At 43.4% G+C, this 23412-nt stretch overlaps 1 protein-coding gene across 1 annotated transcript; it reads right to left on the bottom strand.

Annotated features, from left to right (window-relative positions):
- On the bottom strand, positions 1-23095 carry swap70b (switching B cell complex subunit SWAP70b). The gene is made up of 12 exons (XM_080002772.1): positions 22920-23095; positions 21575-21715; positions 14202-14375; positions 12931-13158; positions 12069-12215; positions 11853-11961; positions 10343-10524; positions 6812-6919; positions 6093-6259; positions 2824-3022; positions 1757-1853; positions 1-1499 (listed from the first exon to the last, which is right to left on the bottom strand). The coding sequence occupies exons 1-12, from the start codon at positions 23013-23015 to the stop codon at positions 1381-1383; spliced, it is 1767 nt and encodes a 588-aa protein (XP_079858898.1). The 5' UTR covers positions 23016-23095; the 3' UTR covers positions 1-1380.
- Between the last annotated feature and the right edge of the window lie 317 nt (positions 23096-23412).

The raw sequence follows: 23412 nt of genomic DNA, 5'->3' as shown, positions 1-23412 counted from the left end.
AAGAGTTGTTTATTACACATTTCAGTCCTTACCTATATACACACATATTAAAAAAAAAAAAAAGGTAAATCCACAATGGTCTTATTAAGTGACACCTATGAAAGGCACTGAATGTTACAGCAAAGTACACGTGACTACAGTGTTAGTGCATTCTTCTAGGTTTTAAGACACACTAAAATTAAAGAGTCATTCTTCTATTTCACTAAAAAGCTCCTAACACGTGGCAGTGGTTTTTTTTCTACATTACAGGTCTTACTTGTCTTCTATTAAGTAATTGTTTAGTCATGCCCACTTTAATAAGGAACATAAAAAAGGTACGGCATGTATTTACAAAAAAAATCCATTTGACTGTTTCCAAAAGGTTTAAAAAATTTTAAAAAGTATTGACAGAGTGTGAGTAGTTTTTCAGCAGGAGCAGCCTTAATTCTTCCTCAGGGTCAAAAGTGCGCCTCATGTGCCATGAGTACTTTCTACTACTACTGCTGCTACTACTCCCTGGAGGAAACGAGCAACAGGGACTCCGTGCTCAAGGCATATTATCCAAAATCTGAGGGGGTTTCACGTGACAGTCATTTTACATGAGTCCAGTGACATCACTGAAAGAAAACACTTCCTGCTAGGAAGCTCCAGTTCATCCTCGGCCAGTGCAGTGTTGCCGTTGCAGCTGGTTTATGCCACTTCGCCGTCTCCTAATCTAAAAGTTGCTCCAGAGATTTTCCTCCAGATCCCATTTTATGGGATCATCAGTGTCCTGCATGTGTCCTACATTCAAGTTACAGACAGACACCCATGTATGACCAATAAAAGTAAAAAGTGGCTGTATCAAAAACACTGACTTTCCACTTAAGTCATTACATTACACGTCAATTACATGTAAATTACATATCTCAGACTCTGGTCTAAAGTAGTGCACTTCAAAGAGCCACCCAGACGGCTTGACTGAATGCTAAACTGGGCTTTTATAGCTACTTCCTTTTTGTAGGTCAGTTTTGTAAGTTGTCAGGGTAACCATCTATTTACATAAATCCCTTTTAATAGTTCCAAAAAAGTCAGTCCACATTGGGATGGATTTTCTTTTTTATGAACAATGACCGTTCATTCCCATCACTCAATCAACAGATTTCAGGTAAATTCAGGTCGGCATTGAATCAGCCGAGCTTTAACTTGAAGCAACCTGAAGCAAAAAAAAACAAAAAAACAAAACGATGACCTTTTGTTTCAGCCACATGCCTTCATCACTTGGTTTCGACGTACTGCTTTGATTTACAAATTCATTTTTCATGCCAGTTGCCCTGTGTTGTTGTTGTCGTCTCCATTTTGTTTCATCAGTAGTATCTAAGTTAGAGACATGTCTAAGGTTAAAGGATGTGACGGGAGGTTCTACTGGGCCTGTGACGCCTGCTTCTTCCGCTCCTGCCATTCCTTTTCCCTCACACTGAGCTCCACCTCCGAGAAGGCCGCGGGACCCCAGTTGGTGATCAGCTGAGGTCCCTTGGAGCCTGCAGGGGAAAAAAGACAATTCAACATGAGGGACCAACATCCATCCATCCATCCATCCATAATAACAATAAATTGATATTTTTGCATCTGGAACCAAGTGCGCGCACACACAGACCAGGATACAGACACAGACAGAGACACAGACAGAGACACACACACACACACACACACACACACACACACACACACACACACACACACACACACACACACACACACAGATCCCAGCAAAGTCCAGGTACAGGGTCTTTGTTACCTGGTTGAATGAGTCGTACCAGGCCCTCGTGATGAGCCACCTTGTGTTTCCAGGTCCTGGTATTGTTGGCTGCATCCTCAAGCTTCTTCATGACTTCCTGGCTCACAACAAACAAACACACACACACACACACACACACACACACACACACAATAAAAATAAAATAAAAAGGGAGGCATAAGCGAATTGAACCTCGGACTCACAAACTGAAAATAATTACTGAGGAGAAGGGTGTAGACATATGGCGTAAATCGTATTGAAAGTGACTGATTGACACTTTGCATTCAATCAAATAAATCATTTTGACAGATGCAACGTATGCAGTAAAAATGATGAACTGGTGAAGCGTTCCAATAGATGGGGCAAGAGAGAAGAGAAAGAGCCAGGGGTTGGAGGAAACTGTGCTGTTGAACATGATGCAATGAAGCATGGAGACTAGGGCTGAGTATTGGTACTCAATACCTTTAAGGTATACAATTAACACAACACCAAGTAGTATCAGAACTTCTCCAGTCCAACAATACATTCATTCAATCCTTTTTGTACCCAGATCTAGGAAAAAAAACAAAACTATTTGTATTGGTTTTGCTCACCGCCAATCACCGCAAGCGTTCTTCTATTTAATGCGACGTGTGATTGGCTCACAACCTGTAGCTGCTGCTAAAAGAGTCTGTTTTAAAGGATAGGTTCACAATTTTTCAAGTCTGTCTTAGAACAGTCAGGTGTGCATTAGAACAGTGAAAGAGGTTTTCCTTGCATGAATCATTCCTCCTGTACTGAATGCTTCCGTTCACATGATGGATAGAGTAGAAAAAAAAGGTATCGAAATAAGTACTCTAATGGTATCGGTATCACTTTAAGAGTACTAGTATTGGTATCTTCCTTTTTTAAACAACACCCAGCCCTAGTGAAGACCACTCTCAAGTGTGCATGTGCTAAACCCCAGAACCTTAAGACCCAGATCCAACCCATAAACTGCTAATGGCACAACTATTCAGGGCCAAATATGAATGATTACTATCTCCCACTACTCATAGCAACTCCAGAGGCCACAGCCGTCACCAGACCTGGTACTGCTCCAGAGCCCCCTGTCTCTCGCTCTCCAGGAGGTCCAGCTGCTTCATGGCCGCCTGCAGAGCGCTCTCCTTGGCCACGCGCTCCTTCTCCAGCTCCTGCTTCTCGGCCTCCGTCTCGGAGATCGCCCTCTGCTGCCGCAGGTGGATCTGCTCCAGCTCCACCCGCTTCGCCGCCTCCTCCTCCAGCAACCTGCTCGGGATCAGCATCGTCACGGTCAACGGAGAACGGAGAACAATCAGAAAGAAGGGCTGATTGAAATGGAGGAATTTAACATCACAATATTCATAGGGAAATTTACACAACATTGCTCATTAATTTAAGAACCAACTGTGGCTCACAATATTGAACTGTGTGGTAATGGTAAAATAAAAAATAAAATAAACATTTTGTCGCTTTGGACAAAAGCTAAATGATGTAAATCTAAATTATATTTTAATGTGATGTACTGTAATGAAAGCTTATATCAGAAAAAAAAAACCTGTTTTTCCAAATAAAACTCCCTTCGTCCCCCCATTACATATTGAGAGAAAATATATAATTATGATGAGCTCTTGGGAGAAAAAAACAATTTTCGATTTGAAAGTTAAAAAACACAAGTTAATTGGTTTGTCTTTCCATCCAAACCTTTTTTCCTCCCACAGACAAGTGCGACAGACAGGCGGGTACGCAAACAGAAAGACACGACCAAACAGAAATATACAGTACATTAGGGGCAGCAACAGGTGGCGCCCTAATGCAATCATAGTGACCTGTCATTCTATCTTTCATTAACCTTGACATGATGTAATAGGTTACAGTACGTCCTTTATTGCGCACACTTTTTCGGGGTCATTCAGAGCGTGATGTGTTGAGCAGCCATCAGCAGATAGGAAGGAAGTACACGGAGGGAATTGTGACGGAAAGAAGAAACCTGTAGATGTTGATGTTAAAAACTATCACACTTTTTCATGTGTATTCGGTTCACAGGGAAACCGTAAAGACGAAAATCATAAATAGTTCTAATAACCACTAAGTAAATAAGCACAAAACAAATTGTATTATATTCACATAAATAAAGTCATAGTCAAATTTAATATAACTTTAAAAGAATGTGTAAAATCCAGCCCAAAATCCAGCCCTAGCGTGTTGCTAAACCCGCAGCTCTCACCTCTCTGCTTGTGTGGGTTCATTAAACAGGTAAAGGGACGTTTGTTTGTATTAGCCCTTTGTCAGAGCCTAACCTTCAAAGGTAGGCACTTATGTGAGCGTAGGCACACAAAAAACGACACGTTTCACCCGTGGGGGGTGCGGGGGGGACACCATTCTCTCCACCTTTCACAGAAACCAGTCACAAAGTGCTTCACAATCAAATGAATGAAATCAAAGATAAAAACAGATAAAACACACAAGGGGAAACAGACACACGTTAAAACATTTGAAAAAACACGTGCTTCCTCAATGCCTTTTTTGGCCCGTGGATTGCTATGTTGTCATCAACAGGTGTAGTAGCAGAGCCCGTAGGATCATGAAGGATCCTCACCACCCCAACAACGGACTGTTTCAGCTGCTGCGGTCAGGCAAGCGCCTCCGCAGTCACACAGCGAGAACAGAGAGACTGAGACGGAGTTTTTTCCCGCACGCCATTAGAACTGTCAACGCTGCCCTCACCAGGGGTCCTAACTGAGCCATACACTAGTCTCCACTACCTACTTTACTGTATGTAGCATACTGTACCGCATACTGTGTCACTGTTCAGGGTTGTTCGTGATGCCGTATTACTGCGCCGTACTGTTGTATACTGTGCTGTATTATCCCAAACACTACCTCACTCTATTCACATTCACATGCCACTTTAATTCACATGCCACTTTAAATGCACATATCTGTATATACATAGGCATATTCCTTCTATCTATTCCATTTTATTTAAATTCATTTTTATTGTATTTTATTCTATATATTTTTATCTTATTCTATAAGTATTCGACTTACTGTATTACGTTTTAGGAGTCAGTTAGTCGGTCTATTAGAAAGGAATTTTCTACTTTTTATTTTATTTTCTATTTTTTCCTAGGACATATTGTGTGCTATCACCGGGTGCGTTGCATTACATTTCACTGCATATATGTATGGAAGTATGTATATGTATGTGACAAAAAAAAATCTTGAATCTTGAACAGTATTGAACGCGGCACTGAGGTCTACTAAGGTCTACTTCTTCTCTCATAAGGGCAGCACCTAAGGGCACTACACAATGTTTTCTGTATCGCAGAGGGCACTTTATAACGCTTTCCCTATCCTATCATCTCAGAGATGCTGGATCCCAGCAGGCCCCTGTGGTGGGATGGGCTCAAGTGGTGGCCGCTGGTGTCACGGGTTCAAATCCTGATTTTTCCATCCAAGTCATTGCTATTGTTCCTTAAATCAGATGATCAGAGGAGACAACCCCACTTAGTATGACTTGGTGGCTCAACAGGACCAAGTGTGAAGGTGGCCTAGTGGCATGACGCCTTGTTCTCACAGAGCCAGAATATATCTCTGGGTCTGGTCAGGCTCTTTCGACAGCCAGCACCTCACCTGCCATGATGCATTGAAGGCTGGTGTTTCTCATTGTATCAACCATAGTGGCACCTACCGTAGAGGGCACTTCCTCACATTTACTCGAGTGGCAGGGGACTGTGGTGTGGCGATGGTGTGGTTTGAGCAGCCACACCTGACCTGCGTCTAGGTAACTGGGGGCCCAGGATCAGAGTGGCTGCATAGCTGTTGCTCATTGGTTGGTCTAACGAGCAACAGGTAAAACCCCCATCCCCACACGCATTGAGGAGAGGAGCCCTTGTCATGACACATCTCCATCTGCTCCTGGTCATGGCAGCCGCAGCAACCACCACAGGTGAGCGCTGGCAGCTAGCCGCCGGGACCTTCCAGCAGCCCTGGAGCAGATGGCACTTCATATTCTATTTGGTAAAAAGTCATCCTAGGACACTTTAATGTTTTCTCAATCCTAGTGACACCTTAGAAGGAACTTTGTTATGTGATCTCTATCGTAAGGGCACCTTTGAGGACACTACATAATATTTCTCTTTCGCAGAGGCACTCTACGATTAAGGGACTTCAGGGGGCGCAGTCGCATCCTCGGACAGATGGAGAAGAAGTCCCAAAAACCCACAGGGAACGAGGTCAATCCTTTAAAAAACATTTGAATCCCCCCCGGGGGATTGATGCAGTGCGATCTTATCTTATCAACTCTAATCTTATCTTTTCTTAAACATCTACTGACCGCGCCTGCAGCTTGCGGACGGTCTCCTCGTCCTGCCTGGCACTCCTCTCATCCTCGAGAGCGTCCTCGAGCTGCCGGTACAGGGCCTCCAGCTCGCGGACCCGCTCCAGGTACTGCTCCAGCTCACTGGACTTCTGGGCCACCTGCTCCTCCATCTGCTGCCGCACCTGGTGGGCCAGAGAGAGAGAAAACCATTAAAACGACGAGACAATAAGCGGCAGCGCCATTTTAATATATAATCACACACGCTGACCTATTGAATTACCTGGAATGAGTTGGCTGCAATCACCTCTTATTGTTCGATGACTGATAGAGTGTCAGCAGGACTGGTGTTATTCAGTATGAATTCATCTAACTTCATCCATCTTAACATATACTGTATTTATCTGTAATCTCAGAGGAATGACAACATGGAGTCAGTTCCTCCTCTTTGGCTGAGCAAACACTAAATGGTCAGCACTCGTTTCTGTTCTTGTTTGATAGTTCTCTCTTTTTATTTCACACGGATGTCAGACATCCTAGGCAACTTAATTTCATGATATATATCGTTCCTATTGAAAATGTTGATTTTAAGGCTCTGGTAAAACGGTTAAAGGACTCTTTGTGTTGCTTAAACTGCTCCAAACATATGAATGAAAGTAACGAACGAACGGGAATGCTACGTATAATGTTTGATGAAATTATTGTGATAACAATGCTACTTCTATGTATTTCAATACCGTTTTCTCTCTCTCCAGGTCTGTCTTGTATCTGTCTTGGAGTTCAGTTTGGGTCTGAAGACGTCTTTGCTCCTCCTCCGCTGCATTGGCTGCTGCCTCCTCCAGGGCCTGAGAGATATCAGTCAATCAGAACTAGGAGGGACATTGTCTTTTTTTTTATTATGGAAAGAAACAGGATGTTTCACACATCTACTATTTAAAAATGTTCACATTTATTTTTAGCAGAAAGGGGTTTAAAGGGATCATAACACATAATGAGAAAAAATATGTAACTTGGTGGCTTTTTGGTTTCAAATGCCAGAGGGACCTACTAAATATAAAATGTGAAAAAATACAAAAACAGCCGATAAACACACATACTGTACTTATGTTAGCACACACCACTATGCATACACCACTACTTTAGTCCATTTCTGTTGTTTTAACAACTGGTTACACTTCCACCTGTCAAAGTTATCAGATATTGCACTGAGAAATACTTGTATTCTCTTTTCTTTTTGTTTATCCTGGTTAATCCCTGGTGGCCTAATGGTCCCATTAGGCTCTTGCAGACATTGGTACGTGGACAAACGGTCCCTGTAGCAGGTTGGTGGGGCCAGTGGACAGAAGTCTTATTGTGCCTCTGTGAACCCTAAGTTGACCACGGTGACCCCCGTGCGTGCGTGCGTGCGTGTGTGTGTGTGTCTGTGCGTGTGTGTGCGCATGTGTGTGTGAGTGTGTGTGTCCATGCCAAGTATGCGAGACAGTGACTTGCACCTCAATGGCAGATTGTTTGCTACTTGTTGTGTTCAGGAGGGCCCAGTGTCGTCTCGGACAAGGAGAGATTGTTTCTGTGGTAAAACAAACGACTGTCCTCCTCGGAAAAGTTCTATGTGTCTTTATATCACGTGTGTGTGACTAATGCAGTGTCTCAAGCTTTGTGACATTTAATGCTGATGTTGCCACAATTATACACACACACACACACACACAACACACACACACACACACACACACTCACAAACAAACAGGTTAAATTTTTGTCCCTTTATTGTGATTGCCTATCTATCTATCTATCTATCTATCTATCTATCTATCTATCTATCTATCTATCTATCTATCTATCTATCTATCTATCTATCTATCTATCTATCTATCGATCGATCTGTTTAGAGTTATGTACTATATGTTGGTGATAAGATGAATAACATACCACCTTATTAATCCCTGAGGGTAGATTCAGAATGTGTGATCAGATCCCACTCACGTATTATAACTTTGTAGATAATACAAGTATAAACTGCATTAACACACACTAGTTGGTATTTGAGGTTGAATTTTTTTTTCTGCCTATATAACAATTGCTGTATTGTACGTTTATTTCTGAACATAAAAGTATATGTATTTTTGGCTTGTTGTTCAACGGTATTTTTGTTTTTTTCCACTTCTTCATAATCACTAAAACCTGCGTTGTACAAGTTCCCTAATCCCGGTGCTGTTGACATTTCAGGAGGAGGACACCGAGGCCCTCACCCATTATCCTCCCACTTGGACCCCCACACTGTGATCGCATTTTATCAGTGCACCAGTTCCAAAAGACAGGAACTCTACAAAGATTAGGGCCCTTCAGTGGAAAAACCAGTCAAGTGGGGTTAAATACCCCCCTCCCTTTCCCCAGTCCCTAAATGGTTTAATCCACATTCTTTGACATGCATGGTGGAGAGAGAATGGGGGGTTATTCATTAGGGGGGAGGCACCAAGGTGGAGCTCATCTATTATTCACATTCATGAGCAACCCATAACAACAGTGGGGTTTCTGTCAAAAATAAATCTTTAGAGTTTTGAGGTGAGCTGCTTTGCTGCCTTGGGGGCATCTTGCACTCTGTGTGTGCTCATATGCATACGAGGACTGAAACTCCCATTACAGCCAATGAAAACCAACGCCATGATTAAAACAGTGGCACGTTTCTCTTGAAACAACCAACTGTAACTTTGAAGTCCAACAGGTTACTGCAGTTTTGATGTTGATCAGTGAAAGACACTGAAACAAAACAATGGTAACGAGATCACTGGTGTAATTGGCTGAAAAGAGCAAACTATTTCCTTCCCAGTGTTAATGAGATTGATAAGGCAGAACAAAGGGCATTCACTGCTGAAACCACTTTAAATCTGTTTTTTTTTCTGTTCAAGATAAGATAAGAAAGATACCAATTCAATAATAATTTTATGTATAGCACTTTATTAATAATTTGACATCACGTCTTAGACAGAACAGATTTTATGCCTTGACTTCCTGGTGTTTAGTGGTTAGTTACTTTTGAAATCTTCCTGCTTCAGGGTGCGGAAGTTTAAAAATTAAAACTCAAGACAATATTCTAATCATATTTGCTTTTGTGATCATATCAATTGTTCAATTAAATCCTCAAGAGGTGTGTATTCACCCCCCGGGCATTAACAAAGTGTTATGTCATCCCATTGTTCATGGAAGAGTGGCTGTTAAATCACTTGGATTTTTTTTTGTATTCTTGGTAGAAACAGGTTCCGCATGTTGCTCCAGTCCAACAGCTTTTTCAATATTCTTTTTGGCTGTGTTGTTTCTGACTGATTATCTTTCCAGTGTTTTCAGTTTTTTTTGGTGCAGTCAGAAAGGGGTATTAGTTGTGACAAGAAAGATAAAAATACTTCAACTGGTGGTCCACCCCAGTGGCTTTGGGTGACATGCAAATCTGGATTATAATTTTCACACTAGATATCTAATACCACCTTGGAGTATATATATTAAGACTAGGACTGCTGTTATATTAGGATTATTAGTACTATCACCCTAATTAATATGGTAATTATGGACTGCTATTATCATTGTATGTCACTCTTTGAGTGTTGTTAATACCAGATGCCATATCTCACTGCTGCCATTACTGTAGCCCACTTTTCAACTGGTGCTATTGCTCTATTACTGGATGCCACATTTTTACTACTGTAACTAGTGTACATCACTTTCTATTAGCAAGGCCACGATACTGTAACTTGCACTTACTGTAGACTAACGGCCACCTGCCCATATTGAGCTCACTACTTAGCATAGTGCTACCTCATGTTTACTTGTGTAGATAGATGTGTACATTGTGGTATCTCTGATCTCATTTTAATCTTTGTCTTTGTGGACTGCAACACCTGCATTTCCCTCCAGGGAGGAAGTCAGTGCTATCTTTTCGAATGTGACACTTTTTGCAGGAGCTGCACATAATTTATCCTGTGCATAGTATGGCATTTCTTATACATTCTGTATTTTTGATATATCTGACTTTTTGTTTTTTATTTTAAGATTTTTTTGTGGCTATTTGTATATATTTGACTATTTTTATTTTATATTTACCTCACTTTTTATTCTATGTTATTTCAATATCATTTTTATTTTCCATTCAGCTGTTGTTCTGTTCAGCTTATTTTTCCCAACGCTAATCCTCTGTAGTGAAACACACCAAACCGCACCAGAACAAATTCCTAGTATGTGTAAATGGTCCTGGTGGAATAATCTGATTCTGATTCTACCTTCCTCATGGCCTCCAGCTCTTGCTGCTTGGTCTCGTTAGCGGTCTGCAGCTCCTTCATCCTCAGCTCCAGCTCCTCCTGCTCCGCCTGCTGCCTCCGCCGCTGCTCCCGCCGCTTCAGACGGGCCTCGCGGTGCGGCGGCGGCCGATCCAGCCTCAGCAGGATCACACAGGTCTGGATGGCTGGAGGTTGAACGTTAAGAGGCCTGAGTAGGGGTTTGAGTTTGAGCTACAAATATAATCTTACGTGTTATTTCTGTGTTGACATCCTCATGTTTTTTATTAATTTGTGAGTCATATTTTGTCTATAAATCACCAGAATATCTTGAAGCAACCCACATGCAGATGCTCACTAATAATAGATGCACAAATCTAGCTCAAAGAATCCAAAGAGGAACCTTGGTATGAAGGAAACAAGAACCAAATAATCCTGGACTATTTCTGTGATTTCCTTCTGGGATGAGTATAAGAAATAATACTGTGACACATCCCAGTGTCTTGCAGAGAAGTTTAAGGCCTCGTCCACACGGATATGGATTTTTCTGAAAAGGCATTTTTTCACTCTCCGTTTAAAAAAAATGTCCACACAAGAACGCAAAAATAAATAAATATATAAAAAATAAGATTCAAAAGGCTCACATAAGCATGCCAGGCCAGGGGGGGGGTGATACTGGTCTAGGGGGGATAATATGTCATAACACCTGATGTCGAACACCACAGAAGAACATTAGGCCTGCGTGTTGAGCTCCTTCTTGAGCGGTGCGATCGTAATACTCAGACACACTACTGTACGGGCACGTGGGTTTGTGAATCAAGTTGAGGTCCTGACGTCAGCGTTTTCGAGAAAACTCTGTTATACTTGTCCACACGAATTCACAGAAAAGTGAGTTTTGAAAAATCACGGTGTGGACGGGAGGCCAAAACACAGAGAAAATACTATGTTTTCAAAAATATCCATATAGTTGTGGACAGGGCCTTAAAAGAATGGAGTTTTGATGAAAAAATTGCAGAACTTGATTAAAAAAACGACCTAAAAACACTGAACAAAGCTGGCAATTTGAAAACATAGGAAAGAACTGAAACCGTTAACCAATGGGAATCATAAAACAAAGTTAAACTCTAGCTATACGTAATCATTATGAAGCAAACTATTGATAAGAAAGAAAGAAACACGCACAGCAGATAAGAAATGACTGTTTCGTCGTTAACCAGAGACATTCTGGTCATGGTTAAAAACTGAAAAAAAATAAAAAAAATAAAAAATAAATCTCCATCCATTTAAACTTCCTTTCAGTCGGCACGTTCTTTTCCCTTTAGGTCAGGGCAAATTTGATAAGAGAACGCACGCGTGGTGCATGTGGTGGTTCTTTAGCGAGGGGGGGAAGATGAGACAGCAGCGGGTGATTCGGGGGGATATCTACATTGGCAGAATTTGTTCAGCTAAGATTAGCAGCGGAGACACACATCGTGGTTTTCGGGCTAAAAAGGAGCAGCACCTGCAGTTCTCTCACCTTGAACCCACTCCTGCTTCCTCTTCTTATCTGAGGCGCTGATCTCAAAGCTTTTCTCTGAGCATTTGATGAAGAAAAGGCACTTCTTGCCCTCCTTGTCTGGTAAAGACTGCGATAAACAACGCGCACAAGACAAAGAGTTCAGCGGCAGGTTGTGAGACTCTCACGGAAACCAAGGACGGCATCAGGTTGTTAAACCGAGAGGGCAATCACTACCTCCACACAGCAGCTTCTGTCCAGCTGGATGCTGCCTTTCTTCTCTGCCAGGTCCTCGCTCATATAGTAGGAGATCTCAGAGGGCTTCAGCACAAACCAGCGCTCGGTCCAGTTTTTCCGCTTGTGGCCTTTCTTCATCATGTAGCCCTGCATGGAGACACTCAGAACATAAGTATTTTGTTTGATGACGTTTGATCGACAGTGGAGAAAATATCCATTCTCTTTTATTGAACACTCAGTTATTAAAAAGTAATTTCGATCAAAATTCTCAAATTCTTAAATTCAGTTAAAGGTCTGGTGGTAAAAGGAAACACTAGCTGTGAGGGGCCTATTATACAGTGCACTGCTATTATTCACAGTGTGTATGTAATGTATTACAGCATGCAGGGGCATCATTAGGGGTGGGCGTCCTGGTGTTTAGCCCCAAATGTTTCATGAATAGCCCCATCTAAAATAGCCCCGCAGCGGCAGCTTTTACTATAGGCGAAAGAGGCGGCGGTCAATTGTGCTATGATAGCACCCTCTCTGACAGTACACTCTGTGGCCATGACCAAAACGCCAAAACAGTGTGTTTTTATTTTAGATGTAGGTTATTTTATTTCCATGCATAATGGCAACACTTTCTCCGTCACTGTGTTTGGCTATTTGGCTACTGTATTTATAAAAAATAGCCGAACACATAGCCACCCCCCTTCAACAGTTTGCCGAGAGCGGCAAAAAGGCTAGACATCATGTAATCATAATGTGTAATGTGTAACGATGCCGTTGATTTCGATGTGCAATGTGAAGCCCTTTGAGACTCCACTGTGGGCATTTAGGACAATATAAATAAACTTGACTTGACCAGTTTTCCTGTGCCCACCTGTTTGAGCACGTCCAGGATGAGCTCCTGGTAGACCTCGTTGATGCCCATGGAGAGCGCCAGGCGGTCCATGCCCTTGCTGAAGTGTCCGGTGCCCACCAGGGCAATGAGCTCCCAGGCGGAGAGGCACTGCTGCTTGGCGTCGAGCTCCAGCTTGTAGTCCTCGAAGCGCTCCTCCACCCAACTGCCCCCCATGGACTCTGTCAGCTTACGCAGGAAGTACTCGATCTGAGACACACACACAGACACACACACACAGACACACAGACACAGACACACACACACACACACACTGATTTGTTACCGTTTTCATAATGAAAGATTTGTGTTTTATATCTCATCATCATAGGGAGAAGTCTGCTCACAACATTTGGTGCTGTTTACCATAAGAGATCCTTTCCACCACCCAGTGGTGGTTTATTGTGCCCAAAAATAGATCCTGCATCTTTTGTGATAGAGCAGGAAGTGTCCAACTTCCTCTTCTGCTCTTGAGTAACGAACACCCTAGGAACACCCTGTTCCTTCTAAAATGGCCAGCACTAGGCACCACTGGAGACCTACACTCTATCCATAGTGCTACCAAACACCCATTTGACTATAAATCAGTCTTACTGCAAATGTTATTGGGACACATTCTTCTATATTTTGAACTAATAAATAACATTTATTTGTTACATCAAGTCAAACTTGGTTGTACAGCCATTAATCACAGATGACCAGTCTTAAAAAAATCTATGCAAGCCCACATAATAAGAAATCTCCAGGGGTACATACAGTATCCTGGCAATGGTATGAGTGCAGTATTTGTTGAAATTTAACAGGGTTCATGACCATGGTATTGTATTACTATGCACCATCACTAAAACGCTGGTATATTGATGCTATCCTAGTAAACCTGCTGTTGTACTGACCACTTTGAAACATAATTATCAATCACTAACTGGACATTTTAACACAACAATCGGACGGGCTGGTTAAATAGCGAAAGGGATTGTAGTTAAAAGAGGACAGTGGTTTGTGTTAAGTTTAATTGCTGCATTTATGTTTTGGTTAAAACAAAGGGTTTGCAACGTGCAACCGAAAACATCTGGCCTGCTGGAGGATTTGAGTTCTTGCAAATTGCATTTTATCTTATTTTATTTTTTATCATTACTATTTTTTCTATGCAAAATTCAACTTCAGCTTTCCTACTTCAGCTACTTGGAATGGCCAGCCTCCTTTTACATTCACTGAATTACCTGGTGAGTGTGGTACTACAGAGAAGTGCTCACCTCCTCCGTGATGATGCACAGCGGGTACCTGTCCTCGGACAAGAAGTTGAAGATGCACCAGATCTTGAAGGCATCATCGTCTGTGATGAGCAGGTTGTTCCGATCCAGGTTCTTCCGGGCGCACAGGGTCCAGCACATTCTGTCAAAGTCCTGACGGTCAAAGTCGTCTCTGGCCTGTGCGAGAGGAGGAGCTTAAAAAGTGAATTCCTGATGGTGAATTCCCTATTAAAGTATAACATATTCACAATGTCATGATCAAAACAGTCACACTTTACCATCTGTGAGGAGGTCGTGCTCTTTTAGTGTATTCTGCTTACGTTTTAGTGTGGGAGAAAAGGGACAACAAATGGAAGAGGGAAAGGGGGAAGTTCCTGAATCATATCCAATCCTGCGAAAAGGATTATAGATATTTCAGACCCTAATCCACAGATCTACTGGTATAACTGGTAATTCATGCGGGTTTTCTCAGAACCTTTTGAGAGGGCGATGAGATGGCATCCATCCCGCAAAACCCCCAAATGCCAAACAGACAAAACCTGAGTGTGGTGAAAACAGTCTCTTTTTTTTTTTTTGCTCCCTGGGGTTTAAATTCCGGAGCCAAAAGGGGAAGAAAACCTCTAAAAAGGTACAATCAGTGCTGTAGAGGGGAAATGTTTTCTTCTAGCTGGTCAAAGATGCCGTTGCCATGGAGAGCCCTGGCAGGGTGATGGTGCAGTTGGTTGCACTAGGAACACATCTTGTTCAGCTGGCTCTGGGCTAGGGTGGGCTACACCCCCCCACCACCACCCCTGCCACCTAAAACAACTTGAATCTCACTTCAACATTCACACCAAAGAGGAAGATAATTAGGAAATGTAAATGAGACAAACCATTTGCATAGTCTTTTATACTCTTAAAGCCTTATTTCCCGCATGCATATGTGGACAAAATCAAGATGAAAATATCAAATGTCACTCAAATTTTCTAAAATAATCACTGTTACTCTTTTAGCAGTGAGATAATGTTTGAAAGTATTTGTAACATAGAACAGTATTAGAGGTTTACACGAGGCCATAACTGGCATGTAATTGACAACACAATAATACACAGAATCTGATGTTAAATCCATTGTGCTGATAATGACTGGGATACTCCCAGAGGCCCAGTTGAGCCAAACAACTACACACACTTCAACCTGACACTTTGTCCCTACGCTTAAGGAGAGTACCCCAGGCAGTGCCGTCATAAATCTCCATGACCCAGCTCCAAATGGCTCAGTTGGCTACCAGGCTGCAACAACAACCCCAAGTGCTAGGGTGGTGGTGGTGGCTTCCCTCCATCCCTAATTACCACCACCAAAACCATATGAGCCTGCCCAGTGACCTAACCCACTGCCGCCACTGATGCATCCTAGGTGGCACCAGTTTCATACGGGTTTAACTGCCATCACCAACTATCATTATGACACCATGGAGCTTCCTCCCCAACCGATCAGTTTTCACATGGATTTGGCTACAAACCCTACAACCCCTATCTCTGTATACGTCTAACCTTTTCCACTCAAAGCCTTCATTCTTTACACCCTCACAAAAAACTGTAATATCCAATGAAATGCACAATGTGTTCCCTCTCCAAATACAGCAACATGCCAGGTCTCAAGGTGGTGGATATTATGATCTGTGGAACCTGGAGCTGGTTGCCAACATCTGCCTCCCGTTGCTCAAATTACCCAATTTTCCAAAGTTACAACTATGAGCCTGTACTGTCTCAATAATACATGGAAATAGGTCTCAACCCAATAATTGCTTGGGTAGAAATATAGCTTATTTGGTTGCTATAAGTTTGGCCTAAATATATGCCTCGCTTGGATTATTAAGTGGGTGTCTCGCATCGACATCCAATAATTGTCTTAGCAGTCTGAATAATACACATGACGCCTCGCAGAAACCTATCTATGCAAGAAGTCAACTGTCAACCTGAGCAGAACAATCTAAAAATAACAATACAATACAATACAACTCTTTGATACGAGAACAGCAGGTAGGAATGAGGAATTAATGGGGCGTAATTGCAATGTGCCGAGGCAGGTGGCCAGGATTGACTGGATCGCATTACTCTGGCAGAGTTGTGGTTTTGACTGAGTCAACGGCAGCGTCTGCATTTGTTATCGAGTATCTCTGGGTGAAAAATGCCCGGCGGCGACACAGCACAACGGGGCATGGGAGGAGACAGCAGGAGTTGTGAAAGTGGGATTTGTAACGAAAGAGCAGCTCTTTTGTCCCACGCGGTTGTGTCATGCACCATTCTGTCTCGCCCTGTCCGTCTGTCTCTCTGTGTCACACCCTCATTCATTGAAAGAGCCATCTCCATCTCAACCTCTGCCTCTCACTCTCTCTTTCCTCGCTCTCTCCATCAATGCCACTGGCCCCTCTCTAACATCCAAACAATGGCGGCCTTGTCGGGGCCCTCTTCAACAGGGCATCCTCCCCTCCTCTACGGCAGCACATGCTCATTAGAATTCACAGGCCAGAGGAGCGAGACGGGAGCACCTGGCTCCAGGAATCAGAACTTCATCTGATCCCGGTTCACAAATATTTATTATATATTGGAGAAGTGTTACCCGGTGATAACAGGTCAAAATAAATTGGGTCACATTTTACTGAATAGATTTGCAGTCGATACGCATGAATGGTAACCCGTGATCAAATGTGATTTGATTTGAGAACAATGAAATTAAAAGTTGATTGTATGAAAAACTTGATGGACTTCAAAAAACATATATCCAAAAGGCGCATCCTGAGAATGAATAAACTGTTAACATGCGCTCTATTAGCAGAAGTGAGACAGAGTAAATTAACCGAAACCTAAAAAGTCAAGCAGGCAGAAACCGCAAAATAGAAATGCCATACCCTTTCGACCAAAGCAGAAAGGTTGCTCTCTCTCTCTCTCTCTCTCTCTCTCTCTCTCTCTCTGTCTGTCATTAAGTGCTTCTATCGTTGACACGGGACATTCCAGAGCTCTGAAAGGTCTGCCGGCTCAAAGGAATGTCACGCTCCATCTGAACGCGTAGTGCAGCACTGAAACATCACACGCCCTCTTCTGCTGACTTGCGATTGCACAACCATCCAGCCAGAAAGTAGAGGGACAAAGTTGACAAGAGAAACACCAGCCGCACAAAGACCGTCTGAGGAGCGAGTGAACTGTCTGCGGACATTCCCCTTTCCTCCGCTGCAGTAGGTTACTGCAACTGATGAGTCAGCAACGAGGAAGGTGAAACATTTCAACACAATCCCTCATGACTTCTATCTCCCCCGCAAAACATAACCTCACCCAAAGTACGCAAACACATGCTATTAATGGGTAAGCGTGCCCGCTGGGCGTCTCCCTCTGGCACGATTATCCCCAGGGCCTGGGAACAGCTAGCGATCCCCACAGAGGAGCTGGAAGAAGGAGGCCAAGGAGAGGCATATTGATGTGTATTGTTATTATATTTTAGGGTTCATTCTGGCTTTACAACATGAAATTCAAGGACTTTCAAGTACTACAAATTTTCATTTTCAAGGACTTCACACAAAATAAATATGATCAGTCTTATTAATTAAAATATAATATCATCTTAATCTCTTTGTCTATTAATTATATTAGTATATATATATATATATATATTATCAATATCTATATCTATTATCAATCGCATTATTATCATCTACTATTATAAGTGTCTATTTCCAACCATGCTGGATTAAATTTCCCTGGCATAATCTATGTCATAAAAGCGATTCTTGAAAATGTTTATTCACAATTTGAATAACAAAACCAGGGGAATATCACAGGTTTTCCATGATCGTGTTGTTTTCAAGGACAAAATTCTAAATTCAAGCACCTCAAGGACATGGTAAGAACCCTGTACACTAAATACACAATGGCATATACTTTGATAGTGACATAAAATGTACAAAAAATATCGAGATTGAAGTGTTAATCGCAATTATTTGAATCGCAATTAATATTTGGCTAAAATGTCATAAAAGCGACGGCCCAAGTGTCACTCACATACAGGAAACATGATTTTTATTTAGATCTTAAGATGAGGTTCCCTATTTTACACACACACACACACACACACACACACACACACACACACACACACACACACACACACACACACACAGACACACACACACACAGACACACACACACACACACACACACACACACACACACACACACACACACACACACACACATACACACAGACACACAGACACACACACACACACACACACACAAAATACAGAGCGTCCACCTCTGATATCGGGTGGAGTTTCCGTGCGAGGCCAGCATGGTTGTGCGGACAAATGCCCTCATGCCGTTTGGGCCCACTCACCTCCACTTGAATGGGTGGGTGGGGTCACACAAAGAATCACAATGCGTTCAACCATGATGTCATTTCTCACGTACTGAAATCTTTTGAAATCACATTGTTTCAAGGAGAGCAGCCCTTCAGGATGTGACCAATGTGGTGAAAGCTGCATTATGCTGTCGGCTGCAATTCCTGTACCTGCAATTTTAGTCTTTCCTGTTGCGTGAATCAACAGTTGAGGGTCCAACGTGTCGACATTTCCCTACACTATACTCCAAAGGAGATCTTCAATTGTGTTGTTTATTTGCTCCACCTGAAACATATAACTGGTAGGTGTGAATGGTGAGTGTGTGTGAATGAGTGTGGTTGTTTGTGTTTGTGTGTGTGTGTGTGTGTGTGCGCGTGTGTGTGTGTGTGTGTGTGTGTGTGTGTGTGTGTGTGTGTGTGTGTGTGTGTGTGTGTGTGTGTGTGTGTGTGTGTGTGTGTGCATGGCTGCATGCGAGTGTGTGTGTGTGTGTGTGTGTGTGTGTGTGTGTGTGAGTCAAGTTTCACCCAGGATGCTCCTCACCCCCCGGGGTAAGGAGCACCCTAACCCTAACCCTAACCCCTAACCCTCAAAGACACTAAATTGATTGAAACGGTTTATAAACCGTACCCACACATTACTAAACCGTACCCACAGAATTAATAATCTGTGCGCGCGGATGTGCAGCCCCCTGCGCACGTTTTTGCGCATTCGTGGCATTGACGATGGATGAATACACATCAACGAGGGCCGCCTCCTCCCGGTCCAATTACTGTAACATTGATTCATGTAATGTTGTATCGTTGTTGACTGGACGTTTCATGTATTACTCCAGTTGTGCGTTTCACTCAAAAAACATTTTTTTCCCAATGCTGGAAGGGGAAACGTTCCAATATCGGTGCGCCGCCGATTGTTGGGCTGATGACGTGGAAAAAGGAAAAAAAAACAAAAAAAGAAATACAGCTGGTTTCCTCGCTGTAACGCAAACTTTATCACGTTATAACGGACATTTGTCCATAACTCACAAGAGAGAGCGGCTGATTGCTTCCCCGGAATGAGCGGCAGCTCTTTAGCGGTAGCCGCCTCTTGGAAAGTGGCCGTAATCTGAAAGTGGCCGTGACGGGAGAATTTACCATGGAGATCCTGAGTGCTTGGCAGGCAAATCAATTTTATATGCAAAATGAAATTCAAGGACTTTCAAGTACTTTTTTAAGCACCATTTTTTTTTAGGGCTGCAAAATAATTAGTAAAAATAATTAATAATTTAGTAATCTGTAACTCCGTTTTAGTAATCTGTGGGTACGGTTTAGTAATCTGTGGTTACTATTTAGTAACCCATGAGTATGGTTTAGTAATCTGTGAGTACAGTTTTGTAATCTGTGAGTACAGTTTAGTAATTTGTGAGTACGGTTTAGTCATTTGTGAGTACGGTTTAGTAATCTGTTGGTACGGTTTAGTAATCTGTGAGTATGGTTTAGTAATCTGTTGGTACGGTTTAGTAATCTGTTGGTACGGTTTAGTAATCTGTGAGTACGGTTTAATAATCTGTTGGTACGGTTTAGTAATCTGTTCGTACGGTTTAGTAATCTGTTGGTACGGTTTAGTAATCTGTGAGTACGGTTTAGTAATCTGTTGGTACGGTTTAGTAATCTGTTGGTACGGTTTGGTAATCTGTGAGTACGGTTTAGTAATCTGTTGGTACGGTTTAGTAATCTGTGAGTACGGTTTAGTAATCTGTTGGTACGGTTTAGTAATCTGTTGGTACGGTTTAGTTATCTGTGAGTACGGTTTGGTAATCTGTGAGTATGGTTTAGAAATCTGTGAGTACGGTTTAGTAATCTGTTGGTACGGTTTAGTAATCTGTGAGTACAGTTTATCAATCTGTGAGTATGGTTTAGTAATCTGTGAGTACAGTTTGTAAACCATGCTCACGGTTTCCTAACGTTTCTTTTTTCATCATGGGCCGTGGGGGGCTCGGTAAAAATGTGTTTTTCGTTTGACAGTTTAGTTATTGCATTGGAGTAGAATGAGTTCAACAGGCTTTAGCACGTACGACAGGTGGTGTAGAGTTCTCTGCTGCCTTGTCGGAACTGGGAGGAAGTAGTGTAAGGGGAAAACCCAACGTTACCGAGAGGGGGAAATAAACAGATGCGATTTTACAATTTTTTTTTGTAAACAAATGATCCCCAATGACCCCATCCTGACTGTGTACCATCTCCTTAAAAATGTATAAAACCTCTTTCCTGGTACTACAGAAAATACCCTTTTTGCCACACTGCATTGGCAGGCCGTTTCACTCGCTCTTAGTAACTAACTACGACTGCAAAGAGCAGAATAATCTTAAATTCACTGATAACCAACTGCAACCAATTGCAGACACTGCATGAATGAGCGCTCAGGTTCTCTGAGAACTGGGAACAATCAGATGAGAGAAGGAAAAGGGGAGGCAGAGGGAGCGCAGGAGAAAACGAGAGGCGACGCCGGCGGAATAAAATCTACTTGCGCCGTCCCGACTGGTTCCGAGCCTTTTTGTCATGGAAATCCGTCACCAAACATGTTTTTTATCCCCCCCCCCCCGCTAATGCTTTCCAACAATGTTATCCGGAGTGCCTCTGCGGTGCTTTTTCTTTTATATCATCATAAGCAGAAGCTCTTTAGTCGTCACTGCAGGGAACAAAACAAATCAATGCAGCATTCACAAAGTTACACGATCACAAGGGTAAGGGCGGCGCAGAACGGAATCCAAGGCCCAAAATTATCCTTTTATCGCTGCAATCTAAAGGAGGCAAAGAGATAAACTCAGCGGGAGAGTGCGTCATATCTGACACAAACAATACGTGCCGCATATCAAACAGTGCGCGTTCATGGTCCAATACCTCAAAAGACGGTACTCCACACAGTTCCTCACGAGGAGAGCTTACAAGAATCTTTACACACTTCGTTTCACACGGGGATTTCGTACGTAAATGTCCTATCTGTGGCGGTCGATCGCCTGCGTGCACCGACCTTGTCCAGGATGAATTTGTTCAGGTACGGCATGTAGCCCTGGTTGGAGACGGGGCCCTCGTCGTCGTCCTTGAAGTGTTCCTCCAGAGCGACGGGGTCGTGGGGGATCTTCATCAGGGTGCAAAGGTTGTAGGAGAGAACCTGGAGAGGGGACGACAAGGTCGTTATCCCAAACAGCGCACGGAGCGGGACGGCCGGCGGGACGGCCGGCGGGCCGGGCGTGCCGCCGGGGTGGAGGGGGGCCTCGATTGCCAAGAGCCGGGGTGGCGTTCCACGGGCGTCCGAGTTCGATCGAAGACTTTTTAAAACTGACTGTGGCTAACCTGAATGCTCTTTAGACGGATCGTCGCCCCTATTCAGGGGAGTCTGGCAGGTGAAGTACCGTGTATTTGGTACAGCGGAGGGGTAATGCCGGGAAACGGGGAAGGTCATGAAGCAGATGGTTCTAAGAACTGTTATTGTAGTTTGGATCGGGTGGCAGTGTGCGGCGATTAGGGACTGTTATCAATCAAGTCGTAAGCTCTTTCCCACAGAGCCTGAGTGAGTATGAAGCGCGTATGGTCGTGGGGTTCGTCTCGAATTGGTAAGTACAGCAGGTAAGTATGGAGGTAAATACCAGAGTCGGGGGTCGCACAGAAACTCTGCTGCGGAAGAGCTCGTTTTTAGAAAAAAAAAAGGATAAATACATTGGCAAATCCGACAAAGTGTTTGTGTCGAAACTAAGACCCGATGAAAAGCCAACGGGGGCCCACATGTGTCAATGTCAAGTCGAGATGTTTGCATTTCGCGTTTCATTTACACACACACACACACACACACACCATTAGGAGACATTTCGCTGTGTTTACATGAGCTGGTTAATTGATTGGGTTGTTATAGGAAGCCTACAGTACATCCCTAATGTGAACCCCATGGAAAACAAACAAATGAACAAACGAACAAACGAACAAACAAACAATTTCTTGGCTTAGACAGAGCATCTTGAGAGTGAACCATGGCGAGCAGCTTTAAACGTCATCGTCATCGAACAGAGAGCCCCACAAGACTCGATGACAGAACTGTCAAAAGTGTTATTAACAATGGGAATAGTTACTGAAGTATCAAATCAATAAGAAATAAGCGCAAGTCCTAGACCACAAGTCGGGGTCTCCCTTCTAAAAAGGGACGAGCTGGTCTTATGGATCAGGACCGAATCTGTGTTGACGTCTTGGTCCGTGTGCGGGCGCCGATACACGACCTTCCTCGGTGTTCGCGACCGAAAAAGAAAAGAAAAGCAACAGCAGGTTGTTGTTGTTGTTGTTGCTCCTGCTTTCAAAACGAGGCGTAACAACCGAAACACGAATACCTTGAGCTGGGACTTGGACACCTTGCCGCTCTGGTCCACGTCGAGCGCCGTGAAGGCGTGCCAGATGGACTTGAGGAGCTCGTCCCGCAGGGTCATGGTGCTTCGTGTCAAGCCCGCTGCCTAAGCTCTGCCTGCTGGTGCGTGTCACCGCTTCCTCCGCTCTTCCCCAACACCGTAGCCGGCCGCTGCCTCTCCGGACGGGACCGTGCGCTGGCTGCGGGGGGAGGCGAGTCTCCCCTCCTCCGGGAGCGGGGAAGAGGGGTTGTCACGTGGTGGCGCCCCGTCCGTCCCGGCGCGTCGCAGCACCGCTCAGCGTGGGAACGACGAACGCGCCGCAAGAGGCGAGGTGAGAACGGGGTGAAAAACAGATAAACAAACGCGTATGCACGCATGCACTTTTTTTTCTTTCTTTAATAATTAGAAATAATTAAACTAGAACGACACAGAAACTAATGAGAAAGGATATACTCAATTAATAAATGAAATACTTAGC

This window comes from Zeus faber (genome assembly GCF_960531495.2).
Source record: "Zeus faber genome assembly, chromosome: 6".
Lineage (NCBI taxonomy): Eukaryota > Metazoa > Chordata > Actinopteri > Zeiformes > Zeidae > Zeus > Zeus faber.
Note: the sequence above shows the minus strand (reverse complement) of the source record. Positions and strands in the feature narration are given on the sequence as shown.